Below are 19494 nucleotides of genomic sequence, written 5' to 3' on the forward strand. Positions count from 1 at the left end.
CGCACGATCTAGCAAGGAGTGTACCATGACTGCTTTTGGAAATGGAAACAGCATTGGGAGCAGTGTATAATTGTGGAGGAGAGTATTTTGAAGGAGACCACCCACAATAAGTAAAAGGTAAGTGTAGAAAAATGTTGTTGAAAAATTTCCAAAAATTTTTGAACAGATTTTGTAAATGCACTGACATGCATACAAAAGTTTAGTGTGACATTTGTGTCTTTCCATTGTGGGTGCAATAAAAGTGAACTATGAGACTTTATTAGCAAATGCATCCTAACAGGATCAACATGCTGTTATTCTTTTCTTGACTGCTGAAGGACAAACACTGGTAGAAATCCATTGGAGAATGAAGAATGTATGTGGGACAGCATGTCTGTTTGAAATCAGTGTTGTGGAATAGTGTGTGAAGCTCCATGATGGTTGCAAATTGGTAAAAGATGCCAGTCAGTCTGGAAGGCCAGCAGAAGTTACACAAACTCAAGTGGGAGACACTTGAACACCTACCTTACAGTGCTGATCTCTCCCCACATCATTTCATGCCTTCAGTCCATTATAAAAGACCTTCAAGGGTCAATAAGTCTGTTGGGTGAGGGTGTGCAGCACACTGTCATGGAGCAGGACATGGTGTTTTACCAAATGGGTATCTTCAACCTGATACATCAGTGAAATGATTGCCTCAGTACTCACAGTAATTTTGCTTAATCGGCATTCCAATTCTGAACTGTACAGTCTTCAAACTGAAACTCTTTGGTCCCCCTTATATATTCATAAGTTTTTTGTCTGACAGTCATTTTACTGTGTGAACAGTCTCTACCTTTTGCACCTTATTTTCCATGTATAAGTGGAACCATTCATTTGCTGTTCCTCTTACTCCTAGTACTTCCAATTTATTTAGTATTATGTTTTGGTCAACGGTACTGGAAGCCTTAAAAGCCTAAGAATATGCCTACAATGCAGTCATCTTTGTCAAGAGTTGCAAGTATTTCTTCTGTGAACTCTATAATGTCTGATTTTTCACTTCTCCCACGTATTGAAAATCAAATTGCCCTTATTAAAAGGTCGTATTTTTCCATGTAACACATTGGTCTACCATTCATGACTGATTCAATTTCTTTTGAGAATGCAGACACCATAAAACTGGCTTGTAGTTCTCTGTACTCTATTTTTCCCTTTCTTTAGTAATGGCATAATGTGTGCATGCTTTAGGTACCCTGAAAAAATACTGGAACCAAAGGAGAATTGTAGAAGAAAAGTCCTGGTAGAATTTAAATATTTTAGGTGTAATGGATACCATACACTGAAAAGAACCATTGAGTAGTTGACAGGCACACACAAAGAAGAAATAAAGCTGCTAGTTTTTGAAATGGATCCTTCATAGAGAACTCACAACCACACCCACACGTGTGTGTGTTTTTTTTTATTCTAGCTCAAGAAAGGCTGTGTTCTGAAAGCTAGCTTTTTTTTCTCTTTGTTGTTTATGCCTGTTGACAACTCAACCATTCTGCTTTTTGGTTTGTAGTCTTGTTTACTCCTAAAGTATGAAAAAAAGGAAACATTTATTATATTTGTTAATGGGATTTGTGTGCTGTCTATGCATGACTTCAGAACTGAGATTGGACCTTCTCTAAGCCCACTGACTTCTTATTTTTTAATTTCTGTACTTTCCTCCTGATTTCCTTGCTATTGTGCTTGCTATGTAAGTCATTGTGGGTCCTCATGTATTTTAGGGTGATTTTTTTGTAACTTCTCTGCAATATCATGGATTTAGTCATTTACAAAAGTATTTCTTTTGATTCCACACGCATCTTTGATTTGTGTGTTATTATACTTGTGTCTGTGTTTTCCAGTTTCATATTTTATGATATCCCATGCTACTATACTTTTATTTTATCCATCATATAATATTTTGCCACTGAATGATTTTTTACAGGAAGTCGTAACCTCTTGTACATTAATTAGTGTAGTGCTTTTTCAAAGAAATGAGAAATTAACTTCCTAATACCCAGAGTTATCCATTGGCACTGAAGTGACAAAAGCCATGGGACAACTCCTCATATTGTGTCAGGCCTCATTTTGCCTGGTGTTGCATTCAGCTACTCGAAATGGCATGGGCTCAACAAAATGTTGGAAGTTCTCTGCAGAAATATTGAAACATGATGCCCGTAGAGCTGTCCACAATTGTGAAAGTGTTGCTGGGGCAGGATTTTGTTCACAAACTGACTCTCAATTTGGGATTCATATTGGGCAATCTGGGTGGCCAAATTATTCATTAGTGTTGTCCAGAATGTTCTTCAAACCACCCATGAACAATTGTGGCCTGGTGAAATTTTTTGGAACACAAAGTCCATAAATGGGTACAAATGGTGCCCAAGTAGCTGAACATAGCCATTTCCAGTCAATGATCAGTTCAATTGGACGTGAGGATCCAGTAAATTTCATGTAAACACAGTCCACACCATTATGGAGCTGCCACCAGGTTGCGCAACGCCTTGTTGACATCTTAGGTCCATGGTTTTGTGACATCTGTGTCACACTCTAAACCTAACATCAGCTCTTAACAACTGAAATCGGGACTCATTTGTGCAGGCAATGATTTTTCAGTCATCTAGGTCCCAACTGCTATGTTCACAAGCCCAGAAGAGGCACTGTATACTGTTAGCAAAGGCACTCACATCTGTCATCTGCTGCCATAGCCCATTAATGCTGAAGTTCACTGCATTGTCCTGATGGATACATTCATCATATGTCACCCCTGATTTATGCAGTTATTTCACACAATGTTGCTTGACTGTTAGCACTGATAACTCTATGCAAATGCTGCTGTTGGTCAATGAGTGAAGGCCATTGGCTACTGCGTTGTCCACAGTGAAAGGTTGTGCCTGAAATCTGATATTTTTGGCACACTCTTGAGAGTATGGATCTCAGATTATTGATTTCCTCAACAATTTTGGAAATGGAAAGTCCCATGTGTCTAGCTCCAACTATCATTCTGCTTTCAAAGTGTGTTAATTCCCACTGTCCAGTCATAATCACGTCGGATGCCTTTTCATGTGAATCACTTGAGTACAGATGACAGTTCTGCCAATGCACTGCCCTTTTATACCTTGTGTATGTGATACTATCAGCATCTTCATATATGCATATCACTATCTTCTTTCATTCATCATCTGAAGCGAGTTTTTTTTAGTTACTACTGTTGAATTGGTACTTTTTTAAATGTATCCTCAAAAATTAATGTAAACAAGATGCAGAATTCAGAGAACTACATAGTTTTCCATATACATTTCATCCCAAGTTTGATTTACCAGTGCAGTAGAAAAAGTACATAGTTTACATTCCAAGAAGTTCCTTTTCTTGACCTGTGGTTTTACCATCCTGTCATTAGCTTCATTATCTAACAATAATGATCAGTGATACCAAAATCTTTTATAAATACTTTGGAGTTATTCATGTCAATATCTCTTAGTACATGGTCTGAGAGTGATGCTGAACTTTTTGATACAATTTTTACCATACCAAAAGTGTTCAAAATATTTAGGTATCCATTACTAAATTCACTCTCAACACCTGTGTTAGTATTCTTGTTCTCACATATTATTATGTTAGTTTAGGCAGCTATAAGTCTTTCCAGGCCTGCAGTTAACTTGTTGAAGAAGGTGTCTATATTTCCAATAGGTTAGCAGTACATACTCAAAACAATTAACTGATGAGTGTTTATGTTTGTTCTAAAAGAATTAAATTTCTCATGATAACCCTTACATTACTCCAAATTCAGTACGTAATTACTTATATGCTGTATTTGGAATGTTTATCTTTATATCTGGCACTGTTTCACCTTTCATCTGCATGATACTTCCATGTTTACTTAAATTGGCAGAATGTACTATTATGATGCATCGAGCTTGGCCTCTAATGTGCAGAAGTTAAACATTAAAAGTTTTGTGCTATTCCTTGAAAAATATGGAACTTGATTATTTTATACATGTACATCCAGTATGAATCTAACAAATGTGAATGGAAATTTGTACGATATGTGACACATTGAGAACATTTCTATAGTATGTACAATCTTCATGTATTTTCATGAGGTTTATACACACATCGTCTTTGTTGCTCCTCTATCCAACATCTGATAGGGTTGGAGTATCAATGGTACTTCACTGAGGTTTATACATTATTAGCGTAAAATGAAGCATTACTTAAAATGTTAGGTAGTCAACTTCAGACAGGAGAATTCCTAGAATTTACTTAAAATGGAAATATTCTTTTTAATTTATCCTTTATTATCAGTTTTGCATTTACTTATTAATTTTATTCACTGAGGCAGTTAAATAAAGGATAAATTAAAATTTCAAAACCAATTGCAGAACTTCTAATCAAGAATATGTTGTCAACACAGAAACTTTCTTTGTGGAAGATTGCAGAAATCACAGCAATTATATAAAATAATTTATTTACACTTTTATACATTACTTCCACTGTATATTACAACTTCTGTCTCTGTTCATTTCTGAACTGTTGTACTATAAAAGCTGATTGTGAATTTTTATTCTATTTTGTATATTTGTGGAATGCAGGTCACTATAGCCATATACATCCTCCTACAAGGAAATGACAACAGAATCACTTTGACTCTTTGTTTATAACAAACTAACAGTTTTGTTTCTGGTTTTTGATCTTATGACTTTAGTTGTCATTCATAGAAGACTGCAGATGAACCATATCATTTTTTATGGATCTTGCCAATATTTCAAAAACATTGCTTTCTCTTTGTTGTTAGCTGCTTTCAGATAGTATTAATCACATGTAGGACAATGTTTCTGCAAAAAGAGGAATGAAACAAACTGTGAGTGTATGAATTGAGTAACTTACAAAATAAATTTGTTTATTTTTAGACAACAAAATAACTTTCTATGAAATAACATGTGTCAGCACTATGAGGAGTTCACATAACTGAAAATGCCTTAGACTAGATCATAATTATTTTGAAGCTAAGTAGGGGAGGTGGGAATGGAAAGTATGATGAATCATCAATAAGTCAACCCCTATGGCAGGCCATGGAAAACATACATAACGAATGAACACTTTCATTTTTGATCTGTAGCTTGTGTGTGTGTGTGTTTTGAACTGTTCAGAGAAACAAAAAAACATTTTGAAACAAAAGCATGCACTTTTCTCAATCCCTATTGGCAGTTTCCAGCAACTGTCAATAAAATGGTCAATTATTCAGCAACTATCAGAATGTGCATAGGTTTGTTGCAAAACTGGTGAATGATGCATATAGTACTAATTTAGAATTAACCTTGGATAGACAGCCTGTCTTCAACTCCTCGAATGGCACTGGCTGGTGGCATAAATTCATTTGTTCCTGGTTCACAGTGTTCACCTTGTTCTTCATCATCATCTTCCAATTGTCTGTTCTCTGTTGTGCTGAACATATCAAGTGAATATAGTGAACTGGGTATAATCTGTGAAGGGTCATCCAGTATATCATCATCTTGTTGTGTAGAATCTAACTGAACAGTTGGAGTAGCAGAACAGTAGCCTGCAAGGTAGAAAAAAACAATTACAGCTGTTTCAAAAAATATCAAAATTAATTTAATTTACTGGTATAGTAGTGAAAGTGGCAACTATAGGGGCAGCAAGGAAGTAATCGATTTGCTACTTCAATGTGCTTCTCCCACTAGTGAGTTGACATGTAGTCCTCAGATGGCAGCCACAGCTTCATTGTTGGACCTTTCTCTTTTTATTTTTACTTTTTTGTAGGAACTATTACACACATCACAGCTGTTCATGTGTCATAGGGCATGTGTCAAATTAAAAAAAGAATTTCAGATTTGGTTAGCCGAAACACTTAAGTTTGACAACTGTGTCAATCAAGCACTGTTTTTACAAGTAAACTCTGACAGTGATAGATATCAGTTTTGTTACTGTCATTTCCTCTTGATGCCACTTATGCCATAGTAGAAATGAAAACACAACTACATGTTTTTACAGCCACGTACCATGAGAAGTTTTTCTCACCAGCAGCTTAAGAAGAATGGTACATTTAAGGTGGGAGAACTAATATAACTTTACTGTGAACACTTTGACTGTTTCACAATGTAACATATTTGTAAAGTAGTCATATAATAGGCATATGCGGTTTTGTTGGTAAGGGCTCACCTGGCAGACCTTTTATAGAAGTGGGATGAAAATCTGAAATATCATAAACAGTCCGGATGTTTGAAGGTCCTGATGATATAGAGTCATCATGCATATAAGGTAAAAATTTAGATAATTCAAGGCTTAGAAGCAGGAGATAAGCTGAAACCAAATGAGCAGTTGCTGTTGCAAGATCAGAATTTTGTGGAGATACTGCTGTTATTGTACTTATGCCCCAGAAGGTAAATACAGCAGCTGTTAAAATTGAAGCTGCTAGTATGCCTCTTGCTTCCGTAGATCTTTCGTCTTCACTGCAGCTTTCTTTTCTGAAACTGGCAACAAAGAGATAACATATTATTGTGTTAGTTTTTCATTTTTAAGTTTTTAGTAACAAATATGTAGATAGCAGAACAATTAATTATCCATTACCTGAAGCAACTAATTAAGGACACAACAGCTGCCATTATGAGGAGTAGTATAACGTATATCAATGATATTAACAGGTGTGCATGAAAGTTGCCACTTGGATAACATTTCCAAAAGTTGATGCCTGTCTCTGTAGTCAGATATGGTTGAGGTGGAATAAGCAGCAACCAGACTCCAGACAGTATAACCTGTATTACTGTTAAAATAACTGCCATAATTATAAGTCCTGATGAACAGAAGAGCCAGTCTTCTGTGAACTTCTTCCTAGTGTTTTCTCTCCATATTGATGATGCCTGTTACACAATACACAATTATAAATTTATAAGCTATAAATATGAGAATTCACATCTGAAACTGTAGTAAATTACTTGAACATGGTGTACTGTACCTTGAGGAGCATCGCAGAGAAAATTATTGTGTAGGAAAATCCTGGGAAAATCCTTCTTAATCCACAAACAGCTGATGTGGGGGAAAGTATGAATGTAAAGTTAGATGTAAACAGCAGCAGTATACCCAAAAGCATAAAGTAATCTAAGGCTGATGTACGACATGCCACAGTAGCACTGAATGGAGATGAGAATCCAAGAAAATACAATGAAATCAAAACTGTTGCTATAATGCCCAGTAGTGTCATACCTCCTATGGCTATTGGCCATGTGTATTGAAAATTATGGTAAACTGTAGGCTGTTCATGGAAAGACTTTTCCAATTCTGTCTCTTCCATGCATACTGAGCATTGAACAGATGTACAATCTGATAACAAAGTAGAAAAATTTACAGGGCTGATTAATTTAAAACCAGAATTATTGTTCCATGTTCCAATGTAGTGATGGCCATTCCATAGACTGAAACCTCTGAGTTCACAGTTGTTGTGAATGACACTTATAACTTCTTCTTCTAATAATCTAAAAATATCATTGTATTCAATCCCACATTTCTCCAAAGATACTGTGCCAGAGATGTTACGGCAGTGGTTTTCCAGTACATTATTCATTGCAGTTGCAATAATTGATACACTTTCCATTGTATCCCATATGCTGGGAGAAGAGATGTTCAGCTGATCTCCTATGATGAGAGATCCATATGATTCTTTAAGCTCATCTACCCATGGTTTGGGCATTGAATACATTGCATTTGGGCCATATGCAATAAATCTTTCTTTTAGCCACTCCTTGAAATTCTGAATCTCACTTTCCTCTACAGTTTGGTGAAGTAGAGGTTTAAGTGTAACAATGTTGTGGAAACCTGCAGTTAAAGAAAGTTTCAATGAGTATCAAATGAATAACATAGTATTTTGAAACAATGTAGAAAATATATAGTATTAATTATTTACATAGTAGTAGTTCTTTTAACCACCTGCTTGTATTTGTTTCTGATTATTCTGTATAACTGTCATAAATATCAGTCCATCAATTGTGTGGCATACATTTAAGAATGACTGGACCTCTCTCGGGTCTTGCAACAACAATATTATTGTTGTTCCTGGTCTCAGTTTTTTTGTTATTTCTTCTGTTACCATCATATTTGAGGAGCTTATTGCACCAACTAAGCCCTCTGTGTTTCTATTGTAAAGTGAATATACTCCTGAAAGACACAGGATGCCCTCTTTTATCCAGTCATGGTTCTGAATGTGTTCTGATGCAGTCTCTGCCCATTCTTCAGCCTCTCTAACAATGACAACAGAATGAGAACGCATAGCCATGGCTGCAGAAAGCATAGCTTCGGCTGCATCTTTGTGCTGCAAAACTTCTTCCTGTAGGTGCACAACAGAAACAACTTTTAGAACTAATATTACACCTTGTACTGTTATGTAATCATTAATCACACCTACATGCAGGCAGATTCAGAGAAATGAGAAACTGAAAAAATTAAATATTGTTATAAAAAGGTTTTTATATAAATTTATTTGTCATTTAATAGAAGGAGTGTCCAGTAAGTAAGTACTGTTTTGGGAAAAAACAGTATTTTTTTCAAACCAAAATTTATTTTTACACGGAAGATCATTTCTTTAACTATTTTTCTACATAGTTGCCACTTTGCATTTTCATTGCTGTCAAAGTGCCTTCCTCCAAAATCAAGCTTCAAGTTCAAGAACAAGTGGTAGTCAGAAGGTGCAAGAAAAGGGCAATTCTAAACAAATAAGATCTCACTCCTTCTGACTACCACTTGAACTTGATGTGTAATTTTGGAGGAAGGCACTTTGACAGCGATGGTAATGCAAAAAATGGTGTTTAGCATTGGCTGTCTTCACTGGAAACATCTTCGTATGAATAGGGCAGAGAAAAATTGTTTTCCCACTATGTCAATGTCTGCACAATGGTGGCAACTATGGAGAAAAATGGTTTAGGAAATGCTCTTTCTTGTAGAAACAACCTTAGATTTGAAACAAATATTTTAAGGAGTTTTTTACAAAATGGTACTTACTTTCTGGACATGCCTTATAATAAAAAACATTTAGAATTTAAGAATACAAGAAGCAAATTAATTTAATTCACAAAGTAAATTTATTTCTTGAAGATTGCTTGTTGCACATGAGCTCCAGTTTTGTGCAAATGTTCTTACGGTCACTTAGATAAATTGTTCATGGTTCAAAGTAACATTTCAATAGAAATTTCAGCAACTGCTTCTTAGATTTTAGCTTTCAATTTTTCTATTGTAGCAGGTTGATTATAATAAACTTTGCTTTTAAGGCGACCCCCCCCCCCTCCATCCCACTGCAAGATGAAATTGCATGCTGACATGTCATGGGATCTGAAGGCCACAGACAAATTTTCTTGAAATCATATGTTTGTCAAACAACTAACATACAACAGTCATTGAATTGTAGTTGAGATGATTCAACTTGTCCTTATTCTTTTTCTTGTGCCTTTGTCCTGCATTCACCGGATGGGCATGGTTATGAACAGATTTGGTATGGTTCATTTAAGGGATTGCTGGATGCCTTTCCTCTGAATGAAAGTTTTCTAAATGTTTGTGCATCATGTAACTGAGGTGGAACCAGCCTGATATTCAGCAAGTGAGATGTGGAAAATCACCTAAAAACCACATCCAGGCAGGCCAGCACACAGACCCCTGTGCTTAATCTGCTGGGTGGATTCGTTCCAGTATCAGTCCATCTCTCCATCCCAGAAGAAGAGCTTGAACATGCACTGTTATCTGGATAGGTCAGTTGAGATGATATAATTACATGGCATATTATCCAAGAACATAATTTCCTACTGAAAGATGGCATGGAGTTGAGCAAAGTAGGCAATTCTGGCAGGGTGAAAACTTGTTTTAACAGAAAGTAAATTTAGACTGCAACATGTTTTTATTTACTGTTGCATTTATTTTGCTTATATGTTTATGCCATTTGAAGTTATTCTGAAGCTAGATGCTGGAGTTTGTTGTCACATTGGTTTCCTTGCATCACCTTTTTAGAAGAAGTATAGGAATGTTATTTTTGGTGTTTATCAATAACTTACTTCCCTCAAATCTCCATTTAATTGGGCTGTAGCTTTATTTACACCTAATTTGGTTGATTTTCGTTTTTTTCTGTAAGAAGGTTACTTGTGTTTTCTGTGATAGAAATATTTGTTCGTGACTCAGTTTCAGCTCTATAGTTGAGTCTGCATAAGAAGATCCTTAACAGATGCAGTGCGCAGGCCCGATAGCTTTGTGCACCTACCTTAATCAATAAAATGAAATTTTGTAAACATCTCTGAAGCAACACCTTAGTGTTGTCATAGCTCTATGGATCACTGCTGTTTTCACCTGCAGCCATTTGTACTTTGCTGCTGAAAGCTGGAAACAGAGCTGTTAGCTGTCATGGATCTTCTTACACTGACTTGACTGTAGGTGATTTATACAATAGAGGAAGAGAATTGACTAAACCACTATAGTCATTAACTTGTTACACATTGTTAGGTTTCCTACCATGCAGAGGGACACTTATATATATTGATTCAATGTAAAGGTTTTTACAATTGATATACTTGTTATAAAATATTGTATTTAAATAACTCTAAATGACTTACCCAGAACTTTGCATTGTGGAGGTCTATGCCCTCCAAAGTATACTTGTCCATGGGGACAGTAATGTGAGTAATCCCATTTGATTTCAAAAGAGATTGTATGTTTTCAGAAGACTGGACATCATTTGTAATAGCTGCAATGATGTCTGATCCTCTATTGGCTGGTAAACAGTTGGTTGATTTTCATGAGTATACTCTACATTGATATATGTAATAATTTATATCATCATTTGTATAACAGATTTAATGCAGACTGAAAGTCAAAAGTAAATATTAACAGCTTTTTCACTGTATTAGAGTTCCCACTTTCCAGTTACTAAAAACGGGCGTTATATTGTCATGGCTAACAAACACACGAATTGTAACATTCATCAAATCTTTAACCAAATTTTTCATTGGGAGAGAGAAAAAGAGAATGCAGGAAGGAGGCAGAACTACTCAGTTGTCAGAAACAGTTGCCTAGATGAGAAGAGACAGAAACACAAAAAAGAGAGTGTAAAAAATTAGCTGCAGACAGTCAAGATGTCTGAGACAAGAGCTAAAAGTGACATAGATGCCAAATGAAAATGAAAGATAATTAAAGGCATGAAGAGAAAGGCACCATAATTTCAATGTACTATGTCTGTTGGCCACGTTTCATTTGTTCCCATTTTGGTGACTGGCAAGTGAATGCCCCTTCATAATTCAGGTGTACTTACATGCAGTGCCAAGTTTGTTGTCTGTCCAAAAATCACCAACTGATTTAGTCACAGTATTAAAAGCTGTTCCATAGACATATGAAGGCTGGAAGCAGCTATCAACTATAGTCACTCCCAAAACATTTCCAGGAAGAAGTGATGCATTGTTGTTGATTTGTTCCAGTTTGTACAATATAGCACCTGCATGAAGTGCTGCATTTAACTGGAGCTTCCCACAGTTAAACTGGCCTTCTCCTTTCTCATGTAGAGGGATGATTCCTAAGATAGATAGGTTTTTATTTGCCGGAACCTTGAAAACCAAATTAAGGTTTAACAGCTGCAGCATTTTCTTCTAATACAAATTAGCTAAATGGAAGCAAAGTAAATTGAATAAATCCTATCAGTCTCATAAGTATATTCAGTGAATGAAAGAGAAACATTTGCACCTACCTTTTTGAGAATGGGTTTATAAACAGTGTTAATTCCATCATGCACTATTTCACAAGGACTTTGTATTTTGTATACACTGACTTCATCACGTCTTTTCATGGAATATATCTTTATACTTGTTTCATTAACTTTCACATTTCCTTTGGCATCAATGCGGCCAACTGGTACCAAGATGTAGTGTCCATTATTATTTCGCTGAAAGCTTAAAACCTAGAAAATTATAGTTTATGTTATTCAAGCTACAAGTTCCATTAATTTAGACTGTTCATAAAGTATCTTGAAAGTGGTAAATAATTTTATGGGCCTATGATGGGAAGATAAGTGAAAGCTGTGCACTCCAAACTTAGTTTCTTCAGGCAATACTGTATGACCACCTTTATCTGTTGCACACATTAGAGGTTCTAGGTGCAAAGGGAGTAGCTAATAAATAGACTTGTTGATATTTAGAAAACAGCATACAGTGGCTAGACATCTCACATATCTGCAGTAGGCACAAGTTCACAGAAAAACACCTATCAGGTCTGCAATATGTTAGTATTGGTGCCCATCAAGAAAGTATACTGGGTCCAAGATGTTTTTAATATACATTACTGATTTTCCGTAAAATATCAGACATTAAAAGAAAGTACTGTTTGCTGCTGATTGTAATATACTGATCACAGATAATATGCCTGCACTAATGGAAAATGCAACTGAAGTACTGGCAGATATTTACATACATCCATCAAGGACAAAAGTAATCCTCAAAATAAGAAAGCAAACAGTATGTGCCTTAGAGTAAACAGGAAATACAATTCTTCAAATTTAAAACAACACTACACTTCCATAGATGTTGTACCCAACAAAAAATTCTTATGAATGCTCATTGGTCACATTGTCAAAAAATATATCTACGAGATGTCTAATAACTGTATGTTGTAAATAAAACAATGGAAACTCCAGATAGGAATTCAGCAATGTAGGAAAAGACAGATTACTACTTACCATAAAGAAGACACATCAAGTTGCAGACAGGCACATTAAAAGACACTCAATGTAAAGCTTTTGGTCACAGTTTTCGTCAGTAAAACACACACACACACACACACACACACACACACACACACACACACACACACACAAAAGCACACCTCATGCACACACGACCACCAACTCCAACATCTCGGGCCAGAATGCAACATCACATGGAAACAGTAGTTTGGAGGAGGCATGTGAAGAGGAAGGAATAGTAATGTATGGGTAGGAAGAAAGATGAACACTTGACAGAGTGTGCAGGGACTAGACTGCTAACAGATGCAGCATCAAGAGGTTGTGGAGCAGGAAGGTGGGGAAAAATAGGAGCAAGAAAGGAGAGGAGTGGGGGAAAGATGGGCAGATGCATTGGAAGAGGACTGCAAAAAAACAGGGTGGGAGATGAGATTCTGGAGGAGGGGATAGGGCAGAGGGTGTGGAAACTGCTGGGTGGAGGATGTGGGGACAGTATGTTACTGTAGGTTGAGGCTGGGATAATTATGGGAGTGCAGAATGTGTTGTAAGGATAATTCCCATCCACACAGTTCACAAAAACTGGTGGGGGAGGGAAGGATCCAGATGACTCAGCTAGTGAAGGAGCCATTGAAATCAAGTGTATTATGTTCAGCTGCATGTTGTGTCATGGGGTGATCTACTTTGCTCTTAGAATGAGATTTTCACTTTGCAGCGGAGTGTGTGCTGATATGGAACTTCCTGGCAGATTAAAACTGTGTGCCGGACCAAGACTTGGGATCTTTGCCTTTCATGATCTACCAGAGAGCACTTGCCTGCGAAAGGCAGAGAGCACTTGCCTGCAAGAGGCAAAGGCCCCTAGTTCGAGTTTTGGTCTGGCACACAATTTTTAATCTGCCAGGAAGTTTCATACTTTGCTCTTGGTCACAGTTTGGTGGTGGATGTTCATCCTGGTGGACTAATATAAAATGACTACTAACCAGCTGTCCACCAGGATGAATAGCCACCTCCAAACGGAGGCCAAGTGCAAAGTAACCACCCTGTGGCACAACATGCAGCTGAACATAACACAATTGATTTCAATGGCTGCTACACTATCTGAGCCACCTGGATTCTTACCTCCACAACCAGCTTTTCTGAACTGTGCATATGGGAGTTATCCTTACAACACATTCTCCGCTCCAGTAATTATCCCAGCCTCAACCTACGATAACATACTGTCCCCACACCCTACACCCAACAATTTCCACCCCCTCTGTCCTGTCATCTCCTCATCATTCTCATCTTCCAGCCTGTTTATTTCTAGCCCTCTGCCAATGCATCCACCTCTCTTTCTTTGCCCCCTTCTTTTTTGCTCCTTTTTTCCCCCTCCATGCTCCACAACCTCCTGATGCTGCACCTGTTCTCAGTCTAGTCCCTGCACACTCAACCAGTCAGTGTTCATCTCACCCCCTATAGTGTGTGTGTGTGTGTGTGTGTGTGTGTGTGTGTGTGTGTGTGTGTGTGTGTGTGTGTTTTACTGATGAAGACTGTGGATGAAAGCTTTTTGTGAGTGTCTCTTAATTGCGCCTGTCTGCAACTGTATACTTTAGCTATGTGCATTCAGTCCTGAGCTACAGGATAATTTTGTGACGAAATAATGTTCAGAATTTATAAACATTTTTCAAGATTCAAAAGAAAGCCGTGAGAATCATAACAAAATGCAGTCAGTGGGCTCACTGCAAGAATTATTTAAAATGTTATATTTTGTGATTGTTCTTTGTGAGTTCATATTACAGACCACTAAGTACACCAAGAAAAATATGAAAAATCGTAGCAGAAACAGTGCTGTTTGTAACTGTGTAACAATAACAAGCCATTGTCTTCATCTAGACAAGAAAAATAAGCAAAAGACCAAAAACAATGTATGGTATCATGGTTTAAGACTGGTTAATAAATTGTCACAATAAATCAAAGAAATAAATAACACGGATTCTTTCAGAAAAACTGTTAAATGGTACTTGCAGGAACACTGTTATTATACCAGAAATTAGTATCTTAATAAAAATTTATGAAACGTAATGAATCACCTATGTATATTACATAGAAATTAAGAGGTCTATTTATGTGTAATTGTAAATGTATATAAATATGTTAACAACTATTTAATAGTATTGTACAGCTACTGGCGCCGGCCGCGGTGGTCGTGCGGTTCTAGGCGCTCCAGTCCGGAGCCGCGCTGCTGCTACGGTCGCAGGTTCGAATCCTGCCTCGGACATGGATGTGTGTGATGTCCTTAGGTTAGTTAGGTTTAATTAGTTCTAAGTTCTAGGGGACTGATACCCACAGCAGTTGAGTCCCATAGTGCTCAGAGCCATTTTTTGAGCTACTGGCAACATCTGTACAATATCAATGGATGGCTTAATAAATAAATAAATAACATACAGTAAAGAATAAGGTTGTATCTGTTTAAAGCAGCACAAGTAATATTACTTGCATACACTGTTACAGTGCAATAAATTTTTTCAGGATAGAGAAAACCATCCTGTACCAATATTTCATAACAAACATAGAGCCATGTCAAATATTATGTCGTGGGATGTAGGGAACATTTCTTAAAACATTACAGTAACATAAAATTGCCCTTTATTGGCTGTAATTTTCCTTACAGAGCAGCTGGATGGTATACTATTGTCACAATAAAACCACACAGTTTAATTAGTTTGTAGCTCATTTATGATTTTAGGCATGGCATCCATGATAAATTGTTTACTTTCCACATTCTAGAATGGTTGGTAATATTATTAATAGTACCAGTAAAATACAATAGAAGGTTGGAAATTCCCAAAGTGGCTAAGTAGCATCCTTTCTCAGTTGCTGCAGAAAATACTGATTATTCTGCCTAGGTTGCTGTGATTTTCAGTGAATTTTCTCCAGCTAAATACAATGAAAAGGTTAGTTGATACCATATAGAAGAGATGCTGAATCATAGATAGGTACAACAAAAAGACTCCAACAAAGTGTGAGTGCACAAATGCCCCCCCCCCCCCCCCACACCACACTCTCTCTCTCTCTCTCTCACTCTCTGGCTGCTGAGGCGAGACCGAGAGCAGCAGCGCATGATGGGAGAAGCAACCAGGTGACCAGGTGGTGGAGCTAAGGAGAAGGCTGGTGCAGGGAGGGGGAGGGGTAGCAGGGTAAGGGTGGGGGACAGTAAGTGCTGCTTGTGGAATGGTAAAGGGATGAGGTGGAGAGGGGGAAGGGGTAGTGGAAAAGGCGTGAAGAAAAAAGTAAAAAGACTGTGTGTGCACTGGTGGAATTCAGTCCATCCTGGATTTTCTGTTGTTTGATCCAGCTGAATATAAGGCTATACTATCAGTTGGAAACACACAATATCAGTGTAAATGATTTATCTTGAAATGAGGATATAAGGTGTACATCAACAAAAGCAAAACAAGGATAAAGGAATGTAGTCGAATTAAATCAAGTGATACTGAGGGAATTAGATTAGGAAATGAGACACTTAAAGTAGTAAATGAGTTTTGCTATTTGGGGAGCAAAATATCTGATGATGGTCGAAGTAGAGAGAGAGAGAAGAAGAGAAATTTGTTAATATCGAGTATAGATTTAAATGTCAGGAAGTTGCTTCTGAAAGTATTTGTGTGGATTGTAGTCATGTATGGAAGTGAAACATGGACAATAAATAGTTTAGACAAGAAGACAATAGAAGCTTTCTAAATGTGGTGCTACAGAAGAATGCTGAAGATTAGATGGGTAGACCACATTTCTAATGAGGAGGTATTGAATAGAATTGGGTAGAAGAAAAATTTGTTGCACAACTTGACTAGAAGAAGGGATCAGTTCATAGGACATGTTCTGAGGCATCGGGGGATCACTAATTTAGTATTGGAGAGCAGCATGGAGGGTAAAAATCATAGAGGGAGACCAAGAGATGAATACACTAAACAGATTCAGAAGGATGTAGGCTGTAGTAGGTGCTGGGAGATGAAGCAGCTTGCACAGGACAGAGCAGCATGGAGAGCTGCATCAAACCAGTCTCTGGACTGAAGACCACCACCACCACAACAACAACAACAACAACAACAACAACAACAAGAGTTATTTGTTGTGAGAGTAGATACATTTTCAACTGATAACTGATATCTCATGAAGCACCATTTGGGCATATTTATTTCGGTAATTTGTATTTGATTCACCAAATAAAAAGTAATTTCACATACAGAATCAACTTATAAATTATAAAAGTGAAACTGAAAATATCTCCTAGTTAGCAAATCAAAAATGAAAAGATGTCATCTAAGTGTAATGTAATATGCATGGTTACCATTGGTTACCATTTATAATGGAATTTCCATTAGTTGTTTGTTTGTGAAGTATCTTACTCAAATCTTGAATTTGCATTTTACCTCAGTTTCAGCATGTGTATTTTCACCCATCTTTGAAAATGCTACTGTATTTAGCCCAGCTCCAACAAAAGCCATATGTGGAGCAACTTCAAATAGACGATGTCGCACTCTGTCAATATCCTGCATTGCTGAGCAGTGCTGTCCGGAGAGTATTGTTTCTGCAATGAAAAATTAAAAATGGTTCAACTGGTGTCAGGTTCAACAGCTGCTGAAAGTGAAGAAAGTAGTATGTCAGAAGGTGGGATGCTGCAATGGACTACACTTAGTCAAAGCTATAGGGAGAACACACAGAAATTCAGAAAACCACTCTCTAATATGATAATTCTGCTTCTAATGGAGCATATCTAATAGGGTAACACTGGAAGGAGCCCAGTCAGCAAAGTACCTAGATCTGAATTCTATCTAGTATGTTTGAATACCGATTGTGAATTAAGTTGCAATAGAAATATGCACATCTAAGAAAGTTAATGTGATACTGAATGTAGTGCAAAATACTAATAAATATTAAGTACTGCATGGATCTAACTAGTGGTTCATTGAATGAATCTGACACACAGGTTCTGCCTCAGTGAAATGCTGAGCCGCTTGTGTTTGTAATCACTGTATTAGTGTTCAGAATTGTGGTAGATCTCAATGCAACTTGACTACCAGCTGATTTTTTGAAGAAATGTTAAGTGTTCATTTTGTTTACATCAGTACATTTGTAATTTAGAGAGAAAAAAAAGGCATCACGAGGCATGGTCACCCATCCAAGTGCCGACCATGCCCAATAGCACTCAACTTCGGTGATCTCACAGGAACCGGTGTATCCACTGCGGCAAGGTCATTGCCATATGTACTCTTCAGTAATTTACAAATAAATTATGCAGTAATGGAACGAAATACCAAAGAGGACAGATATATGGAAAAAGGTAGAGAAATCTTCGCTGTTTTTATAGATTTAGAAAAGGCTTTTGACAGAGTTCAGTGGAACAAGCTGATGGATATTTTGAAAAGGAAAGGAGTAGATCGGAAAAAGAGGTAACTGATACAGAATCTATATTTACACCAGAAAGTAAGTATAAGGATTGGAAATGAAATGTCAGAAGGAAGCAGCATTGGACTAGGTGTTAGACAAGGTTGTTACCTTTCCCCACAGTTGTTTAATGCACACCTTGAAGAGATTATTGTGAAAGGCTTGGATGGGAAAAGAGGAATATGTATTGGTGGAACAAGAATAGAATGCATAAGATTTGCTGATGACATGGTATTAGTAGCAGAAAGTGAGTGGACAGTGAATAACATGCTGAAAGATCTGAATGAAGTTTGTGTGGAATATGGGATGCAAATAAACACAGCAAAAACAAAGAGTATGGTCATCAGTGCAAGACACAGACTGTCCAATATTAAAATAGAACAATCTACCATTAGCCAAGTAAGTGCATTTAAATATCTTGGAAGCACAATAACTGAAGACTTGAAATGTCACCAGGAGGTGAAAACTCGACTTGTGATAGCAAAGGAAGCATTCAACAGAAAGAGAAAACTCTTATGTGACAAATTAGATAAAGGTCTAAGGGAAGGGCTTGGCAAATGTTTTATCTTGAGTGTGGCACTATATGAGGCAGAAACATGGATGCCGAGAAGAGACGATGAAAAAAGGTTAGAAGCGTTTGAGATGTGGATGTGGAGGAGAATGCAGAGAATAAGCTGGATGGAAAGGGTGACTAATGAGAGAGTATTGGAAAGGGTTGGTGAGAGAAGATGTCTGCTGAAGGTTGTAAGAGAAAGGGAAAAGAACTGGTCGGGACATTCATTGAGAAGGGAGTGCTTGCTAGCAGATCCTTTGGAAGGATTGGTTTGTGGGAGAAGATTGAGAGGAAGGAGGAAATACAAGATGATAGATGACATAAAGGGAAGAGAAAATTATGCAAACCTGAAGAGGATGGCAGAAGACCAGACAGCCTGGATAGCTACTGTGTGAAAACTTGCATTAAGGCTTCCATAGTTCTGGGAGAGACAGTCTGCTACAACATTGTTTTCCCCCACAATGTGATAGATGTCTGTTTAACTTGTGTGTCTCCAGTGGTGAGGTAAACTGACCTCTATCACTTGTTGAAATACTGAAGTCAGAGCCTTATGATCCATGAAAACATTGAAATGCTTGTCTTCCAGCCAAGATCCAAAATGTTTGACTGTCAAGTATACTCTGAGTAATTCGTGATTAATGCACTCTACTTTTGTTGCTGAGCTGACTGATTTTTAAAAAAAGAAGGTTAATGGTTGTTAGTTTGCAGAAATGAACTGTTGCAGCACTGGTACCTCAGCCCTTTGGTTTGCATTTGATGGCACCATAGTGGCACCTGCAAATGAGTGTGCTGGCTTGTAGCATTTTCCACTGCTGTTTTTAGGTCA

At 37.3% G+C, this 19494-nt stretch overlaps 1 protein-coding gene across 1 annotated transcript in view; it reads right to left on the reverse strand.

The window, feature by feature from the left end:
- Positions 1 to 4436: 4436 nt before the first annotated feature.
- Positions 4437 to 19494, reverse strand: part of LOC126272561 (uncharacterized) — a 219285-nt gene continuing 204227 nt past the window's right edge. The window contains exons 17-26 of the mRNA XM_049975483.1: positions 17101 to 17258; positions 11711 to 11920; positions 11282 to 11570; positions 10587 to 10744; positions 7927 to 8323; positions 6959 to 7815; positions 6574 to 6863; positions 6166 to 6476; positions 5303 to 5545; positions 4437 to 4820 (exon numbers count right to left, since the gene is read on the reverse strand). Coding sequence (XP_049831440.1) covers positions 4801 to 4820; positions 5303 to 5545; positions 6166 to 6476; positions 6574 to 6863; positions 6959 to 7815; positions 7927 to 8323; positions 10587 to 10744; positions 11282 to 11570; positions 11711 to 11920; positions 17101 to 17258 — 2933 coding nt within the window. The 3' untranslated portion in view covers positions 4437 to 4800. The remainder of the gene's footprint in view (positions 4821 to 5302; positions 5546 to 6165; positions 6477 to 6573; positions 6864 to 6958; positions 7816 to 7926; positions 8324 to 10586; positions 10745 to 11281; positions 11571 to 11710; positions 11921 to 17100; positions 17259 to 19494) is intronic.

Source organism: Schistocerca gregaria, chromosome 5, assembly GCF_023897955.1.
Source record: "Schistocerca gregaria isolate iqSchGreg1 chromosome 5, iqSchGreg1.2, whole genome shotgun sequence".
In the NCBI taxonomy this organism is placed as follows: domain Eukaryota; kingdom Metazoa; phylum Arthropoda; class Insecta; order Orthoptera; family Acrididae; genus Schistocerca; species Schistocerca gregaria.